General features: G+C 33.0%; 1 protein-coding gene across 1 annotated transcript; it reads right to left on the bottom strand.

The window, feature by feature from the left end:
* Positions 1 to 963: 963 nt before the first annotated feature.
* muc (dihydrolipoamide S-acetyltransferase muc) lies at positions 964 to 20,146 on the bottom strand. Its single transcript, XM_087164154.1, has 11 exons — positions 19,815 to 20,146; positions 19,104 to 19,195; positions 17,179 to 17,669; positions 14,589 to 14,717; positions 14,409 to 14,494; positions 12,316 to 12,456; positions 9,641 to 9,722; positions 8,273 to 8,353; positions 3,110 to 3,184; positions 2,965 to 3,029; positions 964 to 1,329 (listed from the first exon to the last, which is right to left on the bottom strand). Exons 1-11 carry the CDS (start codon positions 19,925 to 19,927, stop codon positions 1,200 to 1,202), a joined length of 1,485 nt encoding a protein of 494 aa, XP_087020280.1. The 5' UTR covers positions 19,928 to 20,146; the 3' UTR covers positions 964 to 1,199.
* Between the last annotated feature and the right edge of the window lie 7,330 nt (positions 20,147 to 27,476).

Below are 27,476 nucleotides of genomic sequence, written 5' to 3'. Positions count from 1 at the left end.
TTGATTCTGAAGTTGAAAACTTTTCTTGCACTAAAGCCATCTTTTAAAAATTTGAAGAAATGAAATCAAATTGAATAAGAAAAAAAATAGGAATGCTAAAAGCATGATGGTAAATAAGAAAAATTTAACTTAGGTTCCCCATAGATTGTCTTAATTTAGAAAATTAGGTTCCCCTTAGATTGTGTTAAGTAATAATTTAAGTGGTGTTTAGATATATGATTTAGAAAAATTTTGTATTTTAGCAGAAATAAAAACTTAGTTACCAAGTAGTTATTCAGTTTTATTTTTTCTGAAATGGCTGCTGAAATTTTAAACATAAATGGTGCTATAGTGCCTCATACTGATGATGAAGCTTACCCTTTTGAGCACATTGGCATATATATATATATTATATTGAGAGTTAAGTGAGGAAGTAATACAACACATAATAAAGTATTGGTATGAGTTTTCTAAATTATTTCATGACAAAGATAGACATAATTTTAATACTTTTGCTGCCTACTTTGCTGGTTATACTTATGGTGTGGTTATGTGTAATTTAATGGCTGCCAGACAGATTTGAAATTATTACTTAAATTCAAGACATAAAAAACTTTGACAATATCTCGGACACATCTTGAAATAAGGTTATAATTTAAATCAAGGTATTTCTGCATAGGCAAAGATGGACAACAGTTAGACAATGAAAAAATTTGGTTAATATATTATTTGAAACAATTTAAGATGTTAGGATTGGTAGAGGGATTGAAGAATTAAAATAACTAAATACAGTTGATTTGTGCATTCAGCTGGGTTACAATTAAAGTTTATAAGTTGTACAAAATAGTTTTGAAAGGTGAATGAACTGGAAGCCAGAAGTAGCTAGCATACCGATATTAACTGAATACTGTTAATATACTGAAAACCAATATTAAAATAAATTATCTTCATAAAATATACAATAAGGGAATATAATAGATAAAGTAAACACAAATAAAAAGACATTTTATTTTCGAAAACAAAAATATGAGTATCTAGGTTTTGTGTGACAAATTTCTACTAAAAAATTAATTTTTTTAACAGATTGCACTTTAAATAAAGAAGATATGTACAAAATCATCTATGATACAATTTGAATAATAACTTCATAAAGTATTTTGGATATGAACAATAAGAAGAATTTTAATATTTCAAGGACATTTTTCTTATAACTTAAATATTTACAGTAGCATAGTTTCTGGTTGTTCTAATAATTTTTTGAAATGGGATAGCCACTGTGCCCCAACAGCACCATCAACAACTCTATGATCACAACTTAGTGTAACGCTCATTACTTGAGCTGTTCGGTATCTGTAATTATAAAGAAGAAAAAAAATATTGAAATTAGTAACATTTAAATGTATAGGGTATATGTCATGAATTTGTTTAGATAAAATATTTTTAATAGAAATAAACCACAAATTGAGTACATTTTCCATTTATATTTATTTTTTTATAATTAGAGGATAACATTTTAATTCATACAACTATTTTTAAGACAATAATGAATAGTAAAGACAATTTATTAAAAAAAATTCCATTTATTACTAATTATGAACAATAACATAAAATTAAATATAAATATATATATATTCGAGTAACTAAATATTTTATTTTTATAACCTTCATTGAACAGCCGACCCAAGTTTTGGGTTTACGACTACTAATGTTCAACTCCGTAGCCTTGTAATTTTGAACCCATTCTAGAAAGCAAGGGAACTTCCGGATCAAGTATTGGGAGAAATTTGCCTTTGTGAAAGACTTTTTGAGGGAACTAACCTGCATTTGCGTTACATGGAGAGGAAAACCTCCTGTTAGCCTGACAGCAAGGGGACTCTAACGTATGATCCGTCTAGCACTGAGGATATATTACGTCAGCACTGTGGTCGGTGCAAGCCAGATGCGGAATTCGAATCAACCAGTCATTGCTGGGATTCGAACCCGGTTCACCTCATTGGAAGGCGAACGCTCTATCCACTAAGTCATCACAACTCGTAATGTTATTTCGATTAGAAATGTTCCTTTTATTAATTCAAAAAGTTTGTCTAATAAAGAGTTGCATTTGATTTTAAAGTTATAGTGCACAGTCAAAAAAAACTAAATGTATCTGTATCACAATATTCCCTGTTTATGGTTGAAGTTTAATGTATACATAAGCACAATGTAATACAGTTTAAATTTGTTGTCAAAAATTATAAATCATGATAATTCAGCAAGAGCTACTATAAAAAATTCTGCCTTTCACAAGATATTGAGTTAAATTAGGTATTAAAAAATATATTAGGTAAATGTATTAACATGTAATTTTTTCATAAATTTTTTTTAAAAAACCTTTTTTGCAAATTTAACGAGGGGAATAATTTTGAATGCATAAAAAAATACTGAAAAACATTTTCAAAAACTAACACTGACACATGCATTGGTGCTTTACAGGAATTAAATGCTGAACAGTAATTACAAAAGCTTTAGCAATTTTTTGAATTTCTATAAGACACTGATGATAAAATATTTAATGCATTGAGCGTTTTATGATGAAAATTAAATGAAATGCTAATTTAAACAATCAACTTGATAACAGCAAACAATTTGAGATCAATTATTTTCACTTATCAGAAAAGAGTATCTGGAAACATTTCAAGTATGTTTTTTTTATGGTTAAATTTCTTGAACTAACATTGAAAATTTGAATTTAAAGAGCTCCTTCTTAAACACAGATCCTACTGCAATATAATAACCATATACTTCTGAGTTTTTTGATGAGTCATCAACCTTGATAAATAGAGTGTGGGAGGAGTCACTCTCAGTTTAAATTAAACATAGCATAACACAGAAACAGAATTTAAAATATTCTCCATTCTGAATTCAACTCCAGTAAACGAAAGTAGACTGAAATTAAATTGTCGCAACTTAAATCTATATCAAAGTTCTACAGAAAAATACACTTACCCAACTTCCCTTGAATCATCTGGTATCATAGTCTTTTGAGTTCCACCCACAGCAAGAATGCAGGACTAGAAAATAAAAATATTTTAGCAATTTAATTTCAAAGAGTATGTAAGTTCGTTTTCATATAATATTACTTAAAACTTACCTGAGGAGGGTTAATTACAGCAGAAAAATTCTTAATCCCAAACATCCCTAGATTTGATATAGTGAAAGTGCCTCCCTATGAAATTTAATTAATACATTTTTATACAATATACATAATAAAAAGTTAAGTTCTAATTAAATATATATAATAAATATAATAAACTTCATAAAAGTCTTAGATATAAATAAATAAAATAAACATAATGGAAATTTTTAAGGATTAGAATAATTGAAAAAAATAAAAACATAAAATGATAACATAAAATAATGTTACTTAAAGGGCATAAAAATAAAATAGTCTATAACCATGAATGAATCAATTAATATAGTGGGGTTTTTTTTTTAATGAAAAGGTGGATAGTTCAAAATAATATAAAACTCTTAACTAACAATCATTCTACAAAAACCTTACTCTTGTCATCCATGATAAAATTTTATTTATTTATTTTTTTGAATTTAGCACCTTTAACCAATTCAGCGTTGCATCCTTTTTTCGAAAATGAACTAAAAGTGTTTTCTCTTCAAAAAAGGAAACTAAGACTTTAGACCTGATCTGTTCATAACACCATATCGTTAAATAAGGTTTGCTATATTGAAGACTAGACAAGAGTTATAAAGTCAGAAATACAGTAACGATAGAATTTAAGGGAAAAAAGGAAAAAAAGAGTGCATTTTAAACTGTATATTATAGATTAGAAAGTTCACAAGAAGGCATCTAAGATGAATGTAAAGTTGAGTAAGAAGAATGTGCCATGAGCAGAACAGCTCGAAATCAAATAGGATGAATGTATTAACATCATTCACGAGTGAATTAATCATGCAAGAGTCATGTCATAACTCTTTTATTGCCTTCAGTTAGTTCATAAACAGCATGGAATGGAGAGATAATGTCCAGAAAAATCGGATATTCATGTATATCCTTCACAAAATGTTATATACCAATTGTTCACAGCTGTTTATTCAAAATAGTATTCACACAAAAATATCTATAAATGTCTACATTTTATTCACTTTCTGTGGTACCAGTAAAAATGGTACTACTTCATATTATTTAGTTCCGAACAAGTCTATTTCAGCATGAATTAACATTAACTTTTAATGTTTGCAAACTGGTTAATCATTTATTTGCATCCAACCGTGCACTCTTATTAATTTAATTAATAACTCTGAAGTGTAGCACTGTTACTGTTATTTCTCACACTATAACACCTGTCCACTTTTAATTAGGGAAACCCTTTTATTAAATTTAATTTTACAGGGTTCTTGCTCAATTATTTCAAAAAAAAATTAGGACTTTTTTAGGACTAAGAAGAAAAAAATTAGCACTTGATGTAAAGTAAAAATAACATACTTAATCTATACATGATATTAAAAATATACAAATAAAGTGTTTCATGATTCATGAAGTAAAAATTACATAATTAATCTATACATGATGCAAATTGCAGCTTAATTTTGTCACAATCTTTTTCACTAATTTTCTTTTTTTTGACTTAAGTAATTTAATATGTTTCTCATTTTTAGAACACACTTGCTTTTGTTTTCTGACATTAATTTTGAATTGATGCCAGCAACATTTCTTACAACAGAATAGTTTATTGGACATTACTTTGGTAATGTTTCTAACATTTTGGTGATAAACTTTCTGCAATCTTTCTTTATATTCATAGGATCCCTGTCAGAAATAACTTTTGAGGCCAATAGCTGCTTTAAAATTTGGTCACCTTTAAAACCTACACTGATTTTTGTCAGAAAGACGTAAGACAGAGAATTTAAGTTTTCTATAGATTCTGGCTTCAGAATGTTATATAATTGCACACTATGTAATACCAAATCCTGGATATCTGCAGCAAAAAATGGTAAAAGTGGCTGATCTGCTTGATAAAGTTTCAAAAATGGTGAAACTAGCTCCGACACATTTAAGAAAAAGTTAAGCTTAACAAGAATTAATTTGTCTTTTATTGCTTCTTGTAAAGTTAAAAAGGATTTACATTTCACTTTTCTAAACTTGCCAACATTTTTCACATAAGATTTCAGATCATCCCAAAGCAATATTGCTCCTTCAGCTGCAGGTGCATTTTCCAGCCAACGGTGGTTACAAAATTTTAGTGGTAATTTGTTCTCAGTTGATTGATTAATAAAATCTTCTTTTCTTGTGGGTGAATCTTTGAAAAGATAGAAGATTGAGCTCAGGATGGAGCCAATGAGCCATTCTGTTTCAGATTCACCTTTGTAGAATGCGTTATTTAAAATATGAAGCCCACAACTTCCTATTGCATTGCATTGAACACCATGTTCTTTTAACAAATCTTCTTGAATATTATTATAAAACTTCCATTTGACAGCAGGACCGTTCATAGAAATCTGCAATAATTTCTTCAGGTCTACATTTTTGACTGATGCATAAAAGCAGGCTAAAAGGTCATCTGCTGTAGAATGGCCCAGAAAAGCTGATGTTAAGTATCGCGTCTCTACAATGTTCTTATCTGGGTTCCAAAAGTGGATATGTATATCCAACTGCTTCTGCTGTGTCACTTTGTTCAAAGACTCATCAAAAAGCAATGTATAAGACTTGGCATTATCAATGCACTTCAGAAGTAGCATGCTAAAATGAGGTGCAAGTCCAAAATGACAGAGATATGCACACTTAGATTCACTGCAGGTGAAATGACGTGCTAATGAACTGTCTGGAAACATTGTACTAAATAATTTTCCAGTGTCTTTGAAGAATTGTAGGAGTAGTAGCTTTCTACAACTTTTAAAGCCCATAAAATCTCAGAAGAAAGAACTTCTTTCCCCAAAGCCCAAGAATCTTCTTAAAAGATGGAGGCAGCAGGAGAGCTGAAGGCAACAGAATTTAAGGATTTAGGGAAACCGATTTAAGGAATCAGATCACTCAAAAAAAATTTCAAAACGCCAAAATAAAAAATATTTAGCACTTTTTTAGCACTCAGAAGAAATTTTAGCACTTTTTAGGCCCTAAAAAAGTTGGGGGGAAATTTTAGCACTTTTTTAGGACATTTTAGGACAGCAAGAACCCTGTTTTAAGCAGAATACAGAGCAAAAATCTAAAAAATTTCTTGACATCAAAAAATTAGTTTAGAATTAGGATAGAAATGTAAAAAAGCTAAAAGATTATTAAAGAATGTGGGATTTTTTTAATACTTTAGAAATTTAGAAGAAAACCACACAAAGATTTTTAAAAAAATGCATTTAAGATTTTTAAAAAAATGCATTTAAAATTTTCGACATTCATTAATAGAGAGTGACTGCTATCCATGTCTTAAGGAATTATGACAGCATGATATATAAAATCAATTAGCTAAATTTTTTTGTTTTCTTTTAAATTCTCTTTTCTCTTAATGCTTGTTTTTAATGAAAAAAACTAACTTTTGTTTTGTCATTTTTCTAGTTCCTCTCTTTGTAGAAGCGTATGACCATTTTACTATTTTTAAATACTAAAAAACATTACATTAAAAGGCACTTAAAGGTCAAGTCAATAATATCCTTATTTATTAAAAAATTTATTTGCTAAAATCAGCAAAAATGTTTACGGAAAATTTATTATTTTAGTATTGTACATTAGTTTCTTCTCACATAAACTCTTAATGATACACATTCTTAATATCTCTGTACATAATTAATGAAAGCATTTTTCGTAAATTCTTATAAAATTAAATAAACTATTAAAAAAACACACCTTTTATTAAAAAAAATATATATTTCTCAGAAGTAATGAGCAATAGAGATCAATCTGAGTTACTTATTTATATTGTAAAATATAACTTCTACTTTGCTAATTAAGATAATAATCCAAATTTACTAGACTTCAAGGACATACTAAGAATTTGGTACAGTGCACACCACATTGACTGAGAAATTTTGGCCTAACTTTGATGTAATGGTCTTACTCAAAATTGATTTTTACAATTAAAAGCATACATGTAAATACAATATTCTAAGCCTAACCTTAAAGGATGTTGTAATAAGTAGGCATTTTAACCAATTACTTATACTGTAGAAAAAAACTCGAATATTCTTTTAAGTTCAGTTGTTAGCATTCTTAGTAGCATTCATTTCTTGGAAAGAATAAACTTCAAACTTTTAATCATCACAGATTCATTTTCTTCGTTTTTGCCCATGTATGAAATTATGGTAAATATTATGGCTCTTTTCCCTACAAAATTTTTTATCAGTATTTTTTAACATTACGAAGGATTTATGTTTAAAACACAAACAACAATTTACAAATCCACCATTTTATTTTTGATACTATTCACAACAGATAAAAGATTTCATCAAAAATAAACATATATGTATAAAAAAAATTGACATTATATTATCTTCCTCCACCATATCTTTATGCCGAATGCAACCAACTTTCTTCGTTCCTCAATTAAATAGTATCCCACAAAAACAAATTGAAAGAAATGTTATATTCCACAAGAACAAACTGTTAAGATAAGGAGTTCTGCATTCTAATTTCTCATAAATCTATCATTCCTTATCTCTCCCTCTGCTGACCAGACGAGTGGTCCTCTTGCCATTCAAGTCCCCGTCCTCTAGCTTCCACCATGTAAAAGGGGGCAACCACAAATGATTCGTAGCTTACAAATTATCAATTTGTTTTTGTGGGATATCTATTTCATCAAGGGACAAAAAAGCTGCTAGTTCCGTGGTTGCGCATAGCCTTATACTATAACACAGACATCTGTAACTCTACTATCTATTTGGTTAATTTACTATTAATATCTTTTTGATTACAGATATGACACAAATTTTTGAAACATTCGCTATTATATAAAACTATAAATATCAAAGTGCTTTATGAAGAAAAATAAATTTCACAAGCATATTCCATTCCTGGAGTTAATGTGAAAAAAATTAAATATTAAAAAAAAAGAACTTTCTCAGGCATGTTATAGAACTTTATCAGATTTTAGAAGAATAATGTGAAATCTTTTTGCTCTTCTTGGATTTTTTTTTTTTAACACAAACCAAAGTTTATTAACAATTACTAGTTTTCTAAGCTTAAGTGAAACCTGCAATTATGTCATGGTTAGATAAAAAATATTTTCAGCAAACTTATATAGTTACAAAAACTAACATTTAAATCAAATGCAAGAAGAAATTCTCAAAGTAAGAAAAATTGAATACAACTTACCTGAAATTCTTCAGGCCTCAATTTACCTTCACGAGCTTTGCTTGCTAATCTTTTAGTGTCTGAACTAATATCTGATAAGCCCTGCAGAAAAGTTTTCAATTAAACTTTTAAGAATTTAACTTTTGTTTTTTTTTAAACTGAAATTCATAAGTATGAACAATAAAAATTCTAATCCTGATTTATCACAAAGAAAATTAAGCTTCTTCCCTTGTCCAAAATACTTTTTGAATAAACCCAAAATTCCTTTTTACCTTTATTATTGATAAACTTTTTATCCCTGTTCCACCATAAAAAATTAAATACTGAATAGGACTCATAACTGTTTATAAAATGTTCCTCACAAAGAAATTAGCAATTTGTGACGTACTATAAGTAAATTTTTCATTTTGTTTTATTGACTTCTTATTCTCAATACCTGTTAACAAAATATAGATTTTAAGATTGATTTCTAAAAACTTTTTAACTATTGAATGCTTTGTATGGAAAAAAATTTTTAAAGTTAGTCAACATTTAATAATTTTTGGTAATTATACATTTTATTTAACTACATTCTTAGAAAGATATTGAAAGCCGTATTTTAAATAAATAGAGATGTTTTGTCCACACTGCAAACAAACTGAAACTACACTTATGGCAATATACTTAGAAGGTCATCACTATGTATATATGTAACATTATTTTAACTGATGTTGGATAATCGGGGCTCTACAGTATTAGTTTTCAATATTATCACATGCTATATATAGAAATAGGCACCAAACATTCAATATATTAATTAAATATTATTGTGCTGGTCTTGTATGTAAGCAATGGTGCAAATATTAGTCTCCACTATTTTTCATATGCCAGTTGGGACAGAACGAGTCACGCTAGAAACAATTAATGAAATAAAACTATGAAGAAATAAAATACTAATATTTTAAAAATCTTTAAAAGTTATAAATATTAATAATTTTTTAATTATATATAAAATTAACTGTTGAGAATAAACAAACCTAAAACAAATTTCTTTATTTTGACGCTGTGCATATAATAGCAAAACTTAGAAATCCCTTCAGGACTGGCAGGAGAAAGAAGCACTTCCTCAGATCCAAGTACTCAAAGAGTATATGTACTAAGGAGTACATATATATATATACTTATACATGATGTTATATATTGAGATTACGTCTTAGTGATCTTGGGCCACTGGGGTCAAAAAGGCTTCTTTTATTTATGATATTTAGGGCTAAAAAGGGTAAATTGTGCAATCATGTATAGGTGATCACAGTCTTGAAGGGATTAAGATTTTACAATACAAGTAAATAATAAAGTAGATGAAGAAAAATACAACCTAAATTTCTAAAATTAAACAAGAACAAAAATTACTTTTGAGTCGGCATTGAAGACAATTGGTGTAATAAGCCCTGCATCTGTACTCACAGCAACACTCACGTCAACATCATTATATCTTTAAATAAAATATATAGTTACAAAATCCATCACATAAAGCTATAATTAAGAATTTTCAATAGGAAAATTTTAGTTTGAAATATAGCAAGCATGATTTTGTAATGACAAAACTAATAATTCTAAGGTTGTCATGCAAGAGAAGATAAAAAGAAATTGTAATATTTTGCCATGTAATATCAACTTAAAATTCGATTTGGCAACTCAGATTTATCTGTAACAGGATACGTAGCCAAATTATTCAACAAAAAATAAGCACCCTTTAAGCACTTTTCAAGCACTCAAAAAATATTTTCAAGCACTTTAAAAAAATATCTTAACTAGGCAGGGTTGGAAAGTCTTTGAGAATTGGCAATTTTATCTTGCTTTAACCGTTATGCCAAAAGAAAAGAAAAAACTTTTGGCACTGTTTTTGACAATTGTGTCAAATATCATGAAGTTTTGAAACATGGCAAAACGAATGACGTTTTAATACACTACGGACTGACAATACGCCAAAATAGATTGGGGTTGAATTAATTATGAAAATGTTGAATATGACAGAGTGAACTGTGTCGTTTTGCATAATTTGTAGCGAAAATCAACATGGTAAAGGAAAAATCTCATTTTGAAAAAGGGAAAATTAAGCACTTTTTAAAAACATCTAATGAAAAAAGCACATTTTAAGGACTTTCAAAAAACGAAAATCGAAAATAAGCCCCTTTAAGCACTTTTTAAAAACGCTACGCACCCTGTGTAAGGTTGCTTTTATATAAACAAAATATTGCTCACAATAGATTACCCTTTTTGGTTATTTCACTTAGCTATGCTGATGATGGTAAATGTTATAATGGTAGGCTAATTATGGGTCCAAATTTGTCAATTTTATTTAATTATTTTTAACAATTACCTCTGTTTACCTATTCTAAAATCTGTTAATTTAGTCGGAAATTTTTTTTTTAAAAAATGCATTAAAAAAATTCAAGCACTTTATATTTTATGTGTTTCAATGAAGTAGCAAAATCTGATGAGTTGCTTGTTGAGGTTATTGATAGAATATATAAATAATTGGATAACGTTGATTTCACATTTTATAATTGAGATCTGCATACATTTTCAAGGACATGTTTCACTATAGGACTGATTTTCTGATATCCTTTGTGTATTGCAAATCTTCTAGTGTTTGGAAATTATCTTCATGAAAATTGTCTTTTAAGCATACCAGACAACAAAAAAAAAACAGATTAGATCAAGGAAATAAGGTAGTAAAAGACATTTTGGAACAAATCAATTGCCAGAAAATTTAAATGATAGCCAAGTTCTCCATGGCTTATTCAAAGAATATAGAAAGGAGAAGATATCCAGCTCTCTGATTACGTAACTGACAAGGAGAACTGCTTGGTCCGGCATGCTGTACCAGAAAAATAACATACAGGGAGAGCAACATACTCTGATTTAGCAGAGCAACACATGTACTAAGATTCAGAGCATCAGAAGCAAATCGAAAGTCAGGATCTATGTCACCTAAACCTACAATTTCATTCTTTTGTTCTATTTTAAAACATGCTGGCAGATATGATCAACTTGGATGATATAAATGCATTCTTAAAAAACTATCTTAATAAATTACACAGCACTGGTAATAAATAGTGCAAAAATTAAGCAACTGACTAACCATAAATAAAAAGAGAAAACATTTCTTTATGAGCAGTGGATGTAAAACCATTTTGCAAGAAACCTCTAAAAAATGATTATTTCCCTATACTGAGGGAACATATCAACGCTTGGACAACTGGTTTACAATACATCGATGGAAGCAGTTGTCTTTTTCTCCTCTCTACATTCTTTAGCTCAATTACATGTATGAATTATAATAATACAACTGATTTTCAGATAAATTCTTTCTAAACCACGTCATCAACTGTTTACTGAAAAACATGGATCAAATAATTCATTTGCAGCACATTTTTGGCCAATCTTTTTTAAATAGTCCAAATTGAGAAATATTGATTTAATAGTCGTTAAACAGAGAAATCCAATGCATTCACATAAATGCTCCAGTGAAAACCATCTGCCAATACTATATGGTCTAAAAATTATCAATTTTCAAAGATTACTGTCATTTACTGCTAACATAGTAGAGTAAGTTTTTTTAAAAATATATACAAATTCAGTAATTACGCATTCATGTAGTTCAAAATTTCAAATATTTATTATAACTTTAGGTTCTAATTGCTTGAATATAGTAATATTAAAAGCGCTTTTAAACGCTAACATGAAAGTAATGTATGCTTACAAATTGTATTGAAGTATTCCGTTTTAGTAAAGTAAACATATTGAGTCATCAGTACAGAAACTTTAAAAACATTCAGTATTATAAAAAAAGGATTTTTAAAGCAAATAAACACATCAAACATTTGCAACAGTAATGCAAATAAACTCTTTTTACTACTAAGTTGGAGATGATAAAGAAATCTATTTAAATGAAAATTTTGTTTTCAACTAAGAATTAGTGAAAATCGAAGAAATAGTTATAGAAAATAGTGTCATAAATACACATAGATACAAATTCATAAGTGACTCATTTACCTAAGGAAGAATAATAAGTTACTCACTGGCGAATAAAAGAGTCCATCCACGAAGAATTAACTGCTGGTACTTTTTTACATGCCAAAGCTGAAGCTTTTACAATAAAGTCATTAACTGATAATTTCACACCCTCTTTCTCCATCATTTTATTAAGTTCACCTCGTAAACTAAAAATAGCAAAAGTAATTTTATCTTCAGGGAAAAAATTTTATGTGTTAAGAACACTCAAATATTGCAAAATTTTCTTCTTAGTATTATTATCTCGAAACCCAATTTTGCAAGCATGAATAACCAGAATAGTCAAGAGCATATGAATAATAATGAAACTAACTGCTAAAATATTTAAATCTTATAACGTTCAGTAGCTAACTCAGCGTCATTTTTGACAGAACGAAAATTTCATTTGATATGGACCTGTTCTTAAACAGAAGGGTAAAACATTTAAAATTTAGAAGTCAAAATAACTGTATTACTATTTTAAAAATAAATATACTTTTTTATAAATATTTAGTGACAAATATATGCCCTTAAAGATAGAATAGCAAAAATTAAAACATAAAACACACAAAATAATATGTACTTTATGAAACATTTGTAATAAGTTACATAATATCATATTTTTAGCACTGATTTGTTATGTATCTATACCCATTTTGGGGAATTTTTTTTATCTTGTAAGCATCGGTGATAAAAACTGTCATTGTGCGGTTTGTACTTATATGGCAGATAAGTGTGATGTAATGATCAGGAGAATAGCATGCACAAATGCTTTGATCCCATACCTTCAAATTGTTTTTTGTATTTTAAAGTTAAACTGTGATTACTGGAATAAATTTGTTCTGAATGCGGAAGATACGTTTATTTTTAATCTTAAGGAATTGCTTGGTTGTTTTGATTAGTATTGGATTTTTATATTAACTTTAAAGTGGTGCATGAAATCTTAATCTGTGTTTATTTTAAGTTTAAGAGCATTTGCACTGTATAAATTTGCCTAAAAATTCATTTTTTAAATTTAAAATTAATTGCCTAGATATTTTTTCCCAATCTATCTGTCCTGCTCGAATAAATTAAGAATGTTCAAATTAATTTACAAACCAAATGAAGAATCTTAGTACATTATCTGGCTCTGAGGAGACTGCCATTTTTAGTTAGAGGCATGTTGTTTTGAATCAAATCAGGGAATGCTGACTTGATTAACATTATACCTTAGGAAGTAAATTTGTCATACGTGAAAAGATTTGATAAGAATGTGGAGTAAATTTTTTATTGCTGAGCATCTGCAAAAACGATGATTAAATATTGGAATTATTTTAAAGTATTTTGAAGAAACGAAATCGGATACACATTTCATAAGTAATTAATATTTATTTTACATGCCTGTTTACTGTACATAAGTAACAGTTATGTGTGTATGTATAGTTACATTTTAACAACGCTTGAAGCATCAAAACTGTTGCTTAAAGATAAATATTTAATACAGATGTGCTAATTTTTATATTTATTTCTGAAATGCACATTTTTTGCTGGTAAAAGATGACTGAAATACAAGTGAATTTTGAATTTAAACAGGCGCAGAATCATAATCAATCAGTTTCATATTTTTAATACTTAATATTTGTACTTTTTCAGTTAATAACTTTCATTTCATTTATAATATCTGTCATAATATTTTCAAATTTGTAAATCATATTGATAATTAACTTAAAAAGCTATCCATTTAAGAGCTACGTTATATCTTGATTTAATACAAATACTGAGAAAACCTACTAACTCTATACTTCTTTTACTTTTATCAATTTTTTAAGCTGCTTCATCTAATCGCATGAATATATATATATTCAATAACCTCTAATCCGTAGCAAAGAAATAAGATAAGCAATTTAGGACAATTCAAGATTGACCCGAAAACTAAGAGAAAAAAACATTAATAGTAAACATATGATTAAAAAATAACACTTATGACTTTATAACAATAACACTTTTAATAAGCAACATGCTTTTAAAGATAGAAAACACTTAACAGAAAAAAATAAGAATAAAATAAAAGTTCATTGCTTAAATACCTAATAAAACAATATCTCAAGAATTTAACATGAATAATAAAATAATTTATTCATACCGTAAAATCCTATCCATCACCACATCAACAGAAAGATAATAATGTGGTATAGTCTGCTTAGACTGAAGGAGACGGCGAGCTATGACCTACAATAAAAGAAGTAAAAAATTCCTTATATTATGTGTTCAGATTTCAAAATAATTAATATATATGAATAAAATTTAAAGAGCAATAGAATACCTGTCTCACATTAGTCAAAGGTATATCAGTATATTGGGCAGAAGATATACCTGCAGGAGCAGTAGAAGGAACAGCTTTATCAAGGTCTTGTGCTCTAATCCGACCACCAGGACCAGATCCTTGAATACCCTATTAAAAAGTGAGTTTAATTTAAGAGATTCTTTTAAACTGAGAACTTCCATTTCATTTTAGCAAATGCAAAAATTTACCAGATTCAAACACATTTCTTTCTTTTTTTGAATTTAAAATTGGCTAAAGAGTTAAATAAAATAAAATTAAAATTAATAAAAAATATATATAATAATTTTATTATACTTTTCAAATTTAAGGATTTAATAATTTTAGAATATACAGAGAGTACCTACACAAATTATTATATTTGGTGAATACACTTTTATAAAATCAAACAATGTCTGTGATCAACTCCTTAAAATATCTATTGTTATCCAGGGCTAAAGAGAATACAAGGGCTAGTTCACTCCGCTCTTAGAGCTGAAGCTACGATTTCCCTCCTCATGATGTCACTGTGTCTACAGATCTCGGAGATCGCAAGCAAAGATATGATAACTTCGCATCTTTCTCTTGTAAAAATAAGTTAGACTTTTTCTGGTTATTAGCCTTCAAACTTTATGTAATTAACACATTATTTCCGTTCATAAACATAGTTCAAAAAAAACTTTCTTGGTTATTATATTAAAAAAATACCATTTTAAACTTATAAAAATGTTTTGCTAGTTGGTGAAAATGACACGACAAATACTTTATTTTAAAAAGTTCAGTTTTAACTTTAACTATTAAGAAAAATGAAGGCATATATCGACACTTTTTTTATCTACATATTCTTTTATAAAGATAAGTTAAGTTAAATTTAGAATCCCTGATTTTAAAATATGTTGTTAATAGCAATTTGTTCATACTTAATCATTAGGAAACATCAACCTTAAACGCTAATTACTGAAACAAAATAATAATTTAGGTTCATAATGACATCAGAAATTTTACAATTGCATATAGACATTTAAATTTACGATGATATAATACATAGATATTTAAATTGAAGAGAATATAATTTTTAAAAAAAATCATAAATAATTAGAATAACTACATTAAAAAATATGTTATGAAATTAGGAGAATTTCAACTATATACTATACATTTTATTTATACTTTTGACTTACATTTTAATTTTCTTTGACTTTATCTATTTTTTAATTCTTTTCACCTGCCTTTCTTTATGAAGTAGCGAGGCGGTTTCTATTTAGATAATGAATTTTTATAAAAGTTCTTTACGACAGAATAAACGTATTGCGGTTTTATATTAACTGTGTCATTTCGGAATCCATTCTTTACATAGTTGTTCATTTACTTTAGGGAACACGCGAAAAATTATACTTTTTCCTTTTGTTTTTATATCAGAATTTTTGCAAGTTGCAATCGCGCAAACTGGCATTTAGATAATAGTTTTAAATTCTTGTAAATTCACTGCAAAAACTGAGGAAAGTCATTATAGAAAATAACAAATGTCTTAGAATATCTCGCAAAAAGAAATGATCCAATATTAGTTAGAGCTAGTAAGGCCAAACGCTCCGTTCTTGAAGTAAAAGTGCGAGCTTTGCGCCAAAGTGACGTCACTAGAGTGACGTCAGAGGATCGGAGCGGCAAGAGATACTTCAAAGGAGTGAACCAGCCCCTCTATTCTCTTTAGCCCTGATTGTTATCAGTGACCAACAATGCTGCTACATAGTTTCTTTTTTTATCTAAATAAAATTATCCAATTTCATAAGATGATTCACATAAAATATGCTATTAAATAAAAGTTGTACATTTCAATATTTTTATTTATTAGATTTATGTTGAGTTTATAATCAATATTTCAATTGCTTTCAGTGAATATAATCTAAAATGTTTAAGTTCATAATTCATCATTCAAATTCTATAATTTCAAACTATCAATACATCAATTTTTCTTTATGATTATAGTCAACCCTTGTATAAAGTTAGAGTAAAGATTTCTAAACTTATGTACTCTGAAGAGACACTTATTTTTATTATATTTATCTAAAACTGCCACATAGAATGTTCAACAAGTCTTCCTTAAGAAAGAAGATGTCACATGAATCTACCATGCTGGCAATCCTAGCAGCTCTCTTGACCATGATAAAACGTTAATGGCCATGACAAACTAGACACACGCAACAAGTCTCATTTACCAATTTATACCAAAAAGTCTAAAATCTGCAAATAGACAATGAAATTTACACACTTTAAGAATATGATATTGACGCCCAGTGGCTGAGTGGTAGCGCTTCGCGCTGTCGTGCCACAAGTCCCTGGTTCGATCCTCGGGACGGGCAAGGCTCACTCAGCCTTCCATCCCTTCAGTGGGTCGATAAATGAGTACCAAGCATGCTTGGGAACTAAACACTGGGGGTTCCGCGATCGCTGACCACCTGACCGGAACATCTGCTTCTGCACCCCAGAGCCCAAGGTCAAGAAAACTGAGATGGGCACAGTAGGCCTTGGCCCTCAAGGGCTGTCACGCCGCTGAGTTTAGTTTTTAAGAATATGATATTAGTAAATAAATACTTACAGATAAGTCTAGTCCTTTTTGATTTGCTATAGTTTTGGCTAAAGGACTAGCAAATAGTCTAGATGCACCAGATGCTCCACTAGGAGGTGTTATTTGAATAGGTGGACTAGATGAAGGAGCAGATGGTGGTGGAGAGGCAGCTGGTGGTGCAGGAGATGGAGCAGAAGCAGCTTTAGGGGCTGATGGCATTGCTGGTTCACCGGAATCTTTGAAATCAGCAAATGCAGCAACATCTGATTCATTCGATACAATTATACACAAAAGCTTTCCCAAAGGAACATCTTTAGTTCCAGCAGGTACTAAGATTTTAGCCAAATAGCCTTCCTCAGGTGTTTCAAATCCCATCGTTGCCTTATCTGTTTCAATTTCAGCAAGGAGATCTCCCTCATTTAACTGGTCACCTTCCTTTTTTTCCCAAGATATAAGTGTTCCCATTTCCATGGTAGGTGAGAGAGCTGGCAGTGGTACACGATGATGAGGAGGCAGGCCATCTAAACGAAAGTTAAGCATGGATAAATCATTTTAATCAGCTAAAATAAATCAAAAAATTTTTTCCTTCATTTTACCTAAATATAGTAAAAAATTACACTTTCATAACCTGGAAATGCCAAAATCTAGTAGAACACCAATTATCGGGACGGAAGCCAATCTGAATAACAAAGATCAGGTTACTCTAAGAAATGGCTATAAGAATGTTTCTAAACTTCCCTTCCACCTTGTTCTTCCATCCACACTTTTTCCAGGCTTAAGGTTGGCAATAGTAATAGTGCCTCTTATAGCATATAAGAAACAACTTGTCTAGAAGTTAAAATTTTTTACAAATTTTATTACAAACCTGTTCCATTATTAAAAACTTGAGCCTCCCACATTGAAACTAAACAGAAAAAAATTTAAAGTTCTTTTCAAGATTACCAAGGTAGAAAGGAAGCCAATTTTCGATACCTTTCAGATATTCTAAAAATAAAACAAAGTTTTTGCAGAATTTTTTTTTAGAACTTTGGGAAAACACGTGGTCCTTGAATGATTCAGTTAAATAGACATTCTGGTAAATCAGCATTCGGATAATCAACACTTTACTGTATTAATTAAAATATAGTAGAAGGTATGGTTGTAAATAATTATGTAATAATGATTTTATAATTGTAAAGGGAATCCTGCCTTTACGACCACTTTGTTTTTTTAACAATGAAGATTATTGCAATTAATTAAAAATAATTGATTTAAAAAGAATCTCAAAACTTTTATTGCTTTAAAAAAGTTTTATTTTTGGATTCTATTTAGTCAGAATTCAAACCTATTTATTCAGCATAATTGCCATTGTAATTTATCTCAAAAAAAAATTTCTAAATTTTCATTTAATTTGTGGTTCCCATAAAAATTTATTAAATTCCAAAAGAGATTATTTAGCACAGAAAATAAATTCCCAATATTATTTTAGCTACTTTCTTTTTGTCAATATTTAGAATGTCCAAATCACAGATTTAAATAAAATTAATTATTATTCTATTATAATATACCAATTCATTATAAAACTTTTTAAAAATAAACATAACCTGTAAATCAGTTGATAGGTGATTTCACACTAAATCTGATACCGAGGGTAGTTTCTTTTGTTTTTGGTAGAATTGTATGAAAATACAGAAAAGATAAACACAAATTTTTAATTTCCCTAACATCAGTTGAAAGCATTTAAAACAGCAAAATGAAATTGATCGAAAATAACTCTAAATAATAGGCGCATTTTATTTACATCTATAGTGCCCTGCCACCATCTACAAAATTTAACAAAAATAATAATTTGTTTCGAAGTTCTTTGTAAGAAAAGTGAGCAAGATAAATAACCTTTCAAAACATTTACAACAATTTATATATAATTAAATTTATTTATAACTTACAAGCATTTTAAACTGAAGTAAAGTGCTTACCTGTAGAAAAATTTCTGACATGGAATAATGGTGAATTGTCCAAAAAACAATTTTGGTAAAGATTTGGCAGTTTTGAGTTATAAAATTTCGTTCTGGAAAAAGGAAACATATGTTTAATACAAATAACTTTATAAGAATGTTTTAAATATGCTTTATATGAATTTTAAGCACAGATTTTTAACAAATTAGAACGATTATACTAAGAAATTTTTCAATTAAGAAAAGGTAGATCATTACTCTAAAAGCTCACAATTCATTTTAACTTTGCAAATCAGATTGAGAACATATGGATTTCTCAAGAACTGAAAAGAAAAAAAAGAAAAGGAGGAGAGATCATCAAAGAGCTTTTAGAATTGTGATCCTTCTTTGATTAGTGGTTCTTGTTTGAATTGTTGTCCTCTTAGAATTGTGCTTTACAATTCAGAAAAAAGCCCTGGAGCATAAAATCCTTACAACAATGTCTATTCAAGTCTCATATGTCCCAGATTCTTTGTTAATATAATGGGAGGAAATTACAAACATACTGAATCAGAACTAAAGTTAAATGCAGGTATTTTCTAAAACATGCAAGAAAAGTGTCTGAAAACTGAAAATATGGTAACCATTACCATGAGCAAATAGGTAGCTATAACTATACTATTAAAAAAAAATTATAAACAAATAAATGCCTCCGTATGCTTAGATATTTTATAAGAAGCAAATAATATTAACCTGTAAATTGCTAATATAACTTGAGGTCGTTGTTTAACATTAAATAATTTTAAACCAAAATACTTCGAGCTACTTCGAACACATAAAGGGATAGAGCTTTTAATTCTTAACATTTTTACTTCGTTTAAATATGAACAAATTTATTATTTTAATAAATCTGCAGCAAGGGCTGCTTTTTTTTAAAAAGGTCAACAAAAAATACCCTTGCCGATTTCTTCTGCTAAAATTTTTTAATGCCAATATTTAAAAAGAATATCATTTTCAAGCTTTTAACTCGTATTGTCCAAGTTTTAGAAAAACCGCGACGCAAAAACATTTACCACATATCCAACGAAGCATTCAGGACCATTCTCACTGATAATTGTTCACTCTCGCCCAATCACCATCCATTTGCGTAAAATTAATTCGCTCACGAAACTCACCAATCAAGCTACAGTCACTCGAAAAAATAGATAAGCACCGTGACCCTTGCAAAATAAAATTGAAAACGCAAAACGACACAATAAATAGTCTTAAGCCTCGGTTCTCACTGCTCTTTTGTCGTGACACCATGATTGGAAACGTTCTCACTGCCCTCTCGTGAAGCAGTCCATTGTGTATGTGAAATGGGTGACCACCCCAGAGAGAAAAGCCATGTCCAATGCATTTTCAAGGTGTCCAAGGGGTCTGCACCCAAACGCCCAATGTTGGCTTTGCGTGTATTTTAAAAAAAATGGGACGAGTCCCCAATAAGGGGGACTCGTCCCATTTTTTTTAAATAAATGGCTTTTGACATAGAGTTAGATTTCGTGTCGGCAAAGGGGACACGTCCTGCGTCGACGCGTGCGCAACCAATCGTCCAGACACTGTGTGTGAAACACGTGCTGGCAACGAGTTTGATGAGGCATGTCCAACATATCATCCAAGCAAATCGGGCAAGGCTCGGGTGGGGTGTAGTACCACTTCTCAAAAGGCAAGGAAAACAGACAATTTCGAATTTCGCTGGCTAGGCGAATCCGCAAATCGTCTGTTATGAGATAACCTTTCCTAAACCAATCAAACACAATGTTTATCAACCATCTCATCCCGAAGCGATTAAAGCATCGGAAGGCTGGGCTTGAGGTACTCAAATCATTGTGAAGATCCTGCAACTCTTGATCCATGAATAACTTGAAATCACCCCTCACCCGCCTCACATCGGAATAGCCTTCCGGGTCGAGGAATAGAAGCACTGGATGCGCCTCGTCCCCCAATTCCACGACCTCCGGCTCTCCCATCTCCAACACCTCCCGAGGAACGCTACCGGATGGAAGCGCCCGACCCGCTGGAACGAGATTTCTCACAATAAAAAGATTTGCCATCTGAAATCGACTCTATGTCAAAAAATATAACTGCTCCTCGGCGTGCAAGCCCTTTTTATAGACACACAGAGGGCGCTCCAGTCGTCCTGAAATGTTTTAGAAAATGCCACGTGACCTGAAAAAAATCACACGATGCATTTCCAGAAAGTCACGTGACAGGACATTCGATCCACCTCACCGGATGCACTTTCAAGAAATCGAGCGACACATTACATCCGCCAGATGCACTTTTAGAATATCACCGGATGTATTTCCAGGAAGTCGAGCGACACATCATATCCGCCAGATGCACTTTTAGAATATCACCGGATGTAATTCCAAGAAGTCGAGCGACAAAACACTTTCACCAGATGCACTTTAAGGATATCACGTGACAGGACATGATTTCGAAACCACATGGATCCAGAGGATGGGGCACCGAACCCACTTGAAATCTTTGAGAGGGTTGCGTCACGTGAATCCTTTGAAGGGGTGGACAGCTTTCCTGGACCTGGCTCAGACAGTGTGAGAGCGACTCTGTGGCTTTGCGTCACGGGGCTCTGGGATCTGGGGGGTTGTGAAAAGAATGGAATGGAAAGGTCAATGCCCCAAGGACATTGAGATGTTTGGACAGCTTTCCTGGACCTGGCTCGGACAGTGTGAGAGCGACTCTGTGGCTTTGCGTCACGTGGCTCTGGGATCTGGGGGGTTGTGAGATGAATTGTGATTGAAAAGTCAATGACCCAAGGGCAGGTGGATGTTTGGATAATGCATTGAAAGTGTGTCTCGAGACTCGAGGCTCGGCTGGAAAAAAAATTATAAACCGGAAGTGGGCGTGGCCAAATGACAACTCAAAACTTGCATTTCGAAAATTTCAAATTTTGTCTCGACCCAAATTTTGCTGGACCCAAATCTGTGGCCGAGTGAAATTTTTTTTAATAAAACCGGAAGTGGTGGAAAGGTAACGACTGCTTAACATTTGGATTTCGAAAATTTCAAATTCAGTCTCGAGAAAATTTTTGCTCAACCCAAAATCTCCGGACGAGTGAAATTTTTTTTTTTTTTTTTTTTTTTTTTTTTTTTTTTTTTTCAATTTTGTAATAAAAAAAAAATTCTAATTTTTAATTAAATAAAAAATTCTTATTTGTAATTTAAAAATGCTCGTATAGCTCTTCTACCTGAATGCACACATCTTGCACACTTTAAAAAATATCGTTTTTTCATAATACACGCCTTCACCAACCCATAAAGCGTGGGAACTATCGTTTCAAACGATGAAATATAATAGATAAAAAAAATCCAACCCAAAAATCTGCTCCAGGATGACAGACCCAGGTGCCATGGATGACCCTGCACTTGTCCAGTGTCTCAAAGTCATTTTTTTTTTTTTTTTTTTTTTTTTTTTTTTTTTTGTGTAGAGCGGTATATCTAAGCCAGCGTCTTGACAATTCTCCATTAGATTGTGATCGAGTAACGATGCTTTAACCATCACTGAGAAGCATTTGAACGTATTTGAACTTTGAACGCCTCATCAAGATGAATCTGAAAGCAAAACCAGATAGGAATATGTATTTCGCATACCGATATTGGGACAAGCAAATCATCACATGTCCACATTGCGTTAAAAAGGTTGAAAAGTTGTTATTTAAAGAGTATCGGGAGACTCATTCCCGTTCCGAACATGGTTTAAATGAAGAAACTGAATGCATTTTTTGCGGAACATATACATTTTCAAATTCGACTCAAGACGACATTCACAGAAAAGAATGTTTTGAATCGTTCAAAAGGAGGAATAAAAAACGACAAAAAAAATGTTTAAGCCACACTGACAACGCCACCGCTGGAACCAGCACTGCCTCTGCAATCAATTCTGCCACTTCCGATTTATGTGAATGTAAATCTTTTGACCCTTCATTATTACGTCGCAAACTTAAACATAGAGTCCTCGACACAGATTTACAAGAAGTTGGATTTTACGACAACTACCCCGGCGACTTTCGAGCATTGACCAACACGGGTTCCCTTTACCCGTTCAACGACGAAAGCAATTTGGGACGCGAGGCCGCGGCCCTGTTTCGAATGTATTTTTCCAACTCCTGGACACTTTATCACGTGTTTATTCGATCCTACGCCTTTGCCAGTTTCAAACAAAAAATGTCCGTGTTTGACGAGGGTCAACTGGTGGTGTCGACCTTTTGGTGCTTGTGCGACGGCTGCTCGATTCCAAAGAAGAATACCATTGCTTCTAATAAATTGCATCGCCACATGATTGTGGCTGTTCAAGATCGAGCCGCCTACCTGAAGGTTTGGAGGTCGATTGAACAATCTCATGCCAAAGAGCGCTATTGCAAAGGTCAGAAAAAAATGATGTCGTCCATGCATTTGGCCAATACCATTCATTACGTATCGAGCGAAAAAGCCCAATGCTCAGGATCTCAGAAGCCGGGTGTGGGGCGAGGTGGACATTTTTACATCAATCGCCCGTTACACGAGCATTCAGTCATGTCCATGGCCAGTTTCTGGCGCCACGGCGTGATGACGTGGCTCAACGGAAAACTTCGTGATAAACTCGTACTGGATTGGAAGTGTGAAAAATTTGGCTCAAATTACAAAACGTATAGCGTAAAAGTGTCTGAGATTATGACGCTTCCAAACTGTTGTATTCAATTGCGATGGGATTGGGCGCCTCATCCAGAGGGAGATTTCGGAGCGTTTTGGTTTGAGAACGACGTGATGCGCGTCCAACCCACGGGGGGTGAACCGACATTTTCGAATCACGAACAATTCATGATGTTTCAGATTCAAAAGGGAAATTCCTTGCGCCAACGCATGGCAAATGCTTATTATACGTTGAGTCAACCACAAGCCCGTCAGATGAGTGTCGTAGAGTACATGAGGGAGAAGCAAAGAGTGGAGATGCAACGAATCAATGCAGAAAACGTATCGGAAAGAAATGTATTGAAACGTCGGATTGACGAGCTGGAGACGGAAATTATAAACTTGAAGAAGCAGAAACAAGACGAAATTGAAACACTTCTACGAAAAATTACAACTCAGGCTGAAGAAGTGGCAAATTTGAGAAGACAATTCGCGTCAACAGTACACATCACAAACATGTGTGAGATGTCTGTCACTGTAACTACTGGTTCAACACCGTCACTCTAGTACAATCCACAAAAAAAAAAAAAAAAAAAAAAAAAAAAAAAAAAAAATGACTTTGAGACACTGGACAAGTGCAGGGTCATCCATGGCACCTGGGTCTGTCATCCTGGAGCAGATTTTTGGGTTGGATTTTTTTTATCTATTATATTTCATCGTTTGAAACGATAGTTCCCACGCTTTATGGGTTGGTGAAGGCGTGTATTATGAAAAAACGATATTTTTTAAAGTGTGCAAGATGTGTGCATTCAGGTAGAAGAGCTATACGAGCATTTTTAAATTACAAATAAGAATTTTTTATTTAATTAAAAATTAGAATTTTTTTTTATTACAAAATTGAAAAAAAAAAAAAAAAAAAAAAAAAAAAAAAAAAAAAAATTTCACTCGTCCGGAGATTTTGGGTTGAGCAAAAATTTTCTCGAGACTGAATTTGAAATTTTCGAAATCCAAATGTTAAGCAGTCGTTACCTTTCCACCACTTCCGGTTTTATTAAAAAAAATTTCACTCGGCCACAGATTTGGGTCCAGCAAAATTTGGGTCGAGACAAAATTTGAAATTTTCGAAATGCAAGTTTTGAGTTGTCATTTGGCCACGCCCACTTCCGGTTTATAATTTTTTTTCCAGCCGAGCCTCGAGTCTCGAGACACACTTTCAATGCATTATCCAAACATCCACCTGCCCTTGGGTCATTGACTTTTCAATCACAATTCATCTCACAACCCCCCAGATCCCAGAGCCACGTGACGCAAAGCCACAGAGTCGCTCTCACACTGTCCGAGCCAGGTCCAGGAAAGCTGTCCAAACATCTCAATGTCCTTGGGGCATTGACCTTTCCATTCCATTCTTTTCACAACCCCCCAGATCCCAGAGCCCCGTGACGCAAAGCCACAGAGTCGCTCTCACACTGTCTGAGCCAGGTCCAGGAAAGCTGTCCACCCCTTCAAAGGATTCACGTGACGCAACCCTCTCAAAGATTTCAAGTGGGTTCGGTGCCCCATCCTCTGGATCCATGTGGTTTCGAAATCATGTCCTGTCACGTGATATCCTTAAAGTGCATCTGGTGAAAGTGTTTTGTCGCTCGACTTCTTGGAATTACATCCGGTGATATTCTAAAAGTGCATCTGGCGGATATGATGTGTCGCTCGACTTCCTGGAAATACATCCGGTGATATTCTAAAAGTGCATCTGGCGGATGTAATGTGTCGCTCGATTTCTTGAAAGTGCATCCGGTGAGGTGGATCGAATGTCCTGTCACGTGACTTTCTGGAAATGCATCGTGTGATTTTTTTCAGGTCACGTGGCATTTTCTAAAACATTTCAGGACGACTGGAGCGCCCTCTGTGTGTCTATAAAAAGGGCTTGCACGCCGAGGAGCAGTTATATTTTTTGACATAGAGTCGATTTCAGATGGCAAATCTTTTTATTGTGAGAAATCTCGTTCCAGCGGGTCGGGCGCTTCCATCCGGTAGCGTTCCTCGGGAGGTGTTGGAGATGGGAGAGCCGGAGGTCGTGGAATTGGGGGACGAGGCGCATCCAGTGCTTCTATTCCTCGACCCGGAAGGCTATTCCGATGTGAGGCGGGTGAGGGGTGATTTCAAGTTATTCATGGATCAAGAGTTGCAGGATCTTCACAATGATTTGAGTACCTCAAGCCCAGCCTTCCGATGCTTTAATCGCTTCGGGATGAGATGGTTGATAAACATTGTGTTTGATTGGTTTAGGAAAGGTTATCTCATAACAGACGATTTGCGGATTCGCCTAGCCAGCGAAATTCGAAATTGTCTGTTTTCCTTGCCTTTTGAGAAGTGGTACTACACCCCACCCGAGCCTTGCCCGATTTGCTTGGATGATATGTTGGACATGCCTCATCAAACTCGTTGCCAGCACGTGTTTCACACACAGTGTCTGGACGATTGGTTGCGCACGCGTCGACGCAGGACGTGTCCCCTTTGCCGACACGAAATCTAACTCTATGTCAAAAGCCATTTATTTAAAAAAAATGGGACGAGTCCCCCTTATTGGGGACTCGTCCCATTTTTTTTAAAATACACGCAAAGCCAACATTGGGCGTTTGGGTGCAGACCCCTTGGACACCTTGAAAATGCATTGGACATGGCTTTTCTCTCTGGGGTGGTCACCCATTTCACATACACAATGGACTGCTTCACGAGAGGGCAGTGAGAACGTTTCCAATCATGGTGTCACGACAAAAGAGCAGTGAGAACCGAGGCTTAAGACTATTTATTGTGTCGTTTTGCGTTTTCAATTTTATTTTGCAAGGGTCACGGTGCTTATCTATTTTTTCGAGTGACTGCGTGTCGAGTAGGCGTAGAGCCGTGGAGAGCCGTCAAACCGAATCAGGGGTCTGGTTTGACGGCTCCCGCCATTGACGCCTTGTTGAAGACCTTTTTCAGTGGACCCCCTGTGACATGACGAGGCAGACACGTTTTCAATGCAACCTTTGGATGTGAAAGTTGGTTATCATGGAGTGAATCCCTGGGGGTTCCTCCAGGATTGCTAGGCAGAGAGCCGTTCAACCGAGTCGAGAGCCGTCGAGGGCTCCTGCGCCATGGATACCGTGTGGGAGACTTTTTGGGAATCCCTGCGAAAGGAATGGAGACAGACACGGGTTCATTTTTCCAAAAGCAAAATTTTTATTCATAGAAACACATTTTTTTACAGGGTGGACGCTTTTTTTTGACAGACGGATGGGTGGACGTGACATTTTTTTTTCTTCTTGGAGCGCTTGGAGGATGCTGGGGGTTGGGGATGCAGCTCCTTCCACAGGATCTTGCTCAACACGTGTCTCGTTTCGTGTAGAACTTCGATGGCGACTCCCTTCTGGGCATAGAGTTGTTCCACGGCCATCGTTCTCGCTTCCGTGGCGGTGCAGTTGAACGGGACGGGCAGCGTGTGTGCATGGAGGCAGACGTACATCTTGTGACCTTTGCAGGAGATGCGACGCACGTGGGGCAGACCCAGTTCTGTCTTGAAAAACTTTTTCTGCGTCATGGATCGGACGCCCAAGACGCGGTGATCCAAGTCTAGCAAGGTGAGGACGTGCTTCAGGACGTGTCTCCAGCTCCCCGGCTCCATCTCAAAGACGCGAGGGACGACCATGTCCACGCAGTGGGATCGGCCACGTCGATGCAGCAACTGGAGGTTGGAAAAGAGGCTGTGGGT

This window comes from Parasteatoda tepidariorum, chromosome 5, assembly GCF_982258835.1.
Source record: "Parasteatoda tepidariorum strain Cologne lab strain chromosome 5, Ptep-v5.0, whole genome shotgun sequence".
Lineage (NCBI taxonomy): Eukaryota > Metazoa > Arthropoda > Arachnida > Araneae > Theridiidae > Parasteatoda > Parasteatoda tepidariorum.
Note: the sequence above shows the minus strand (reverse complement) of the source record. Positions and strands in the feature narration are given on the sequence as shown.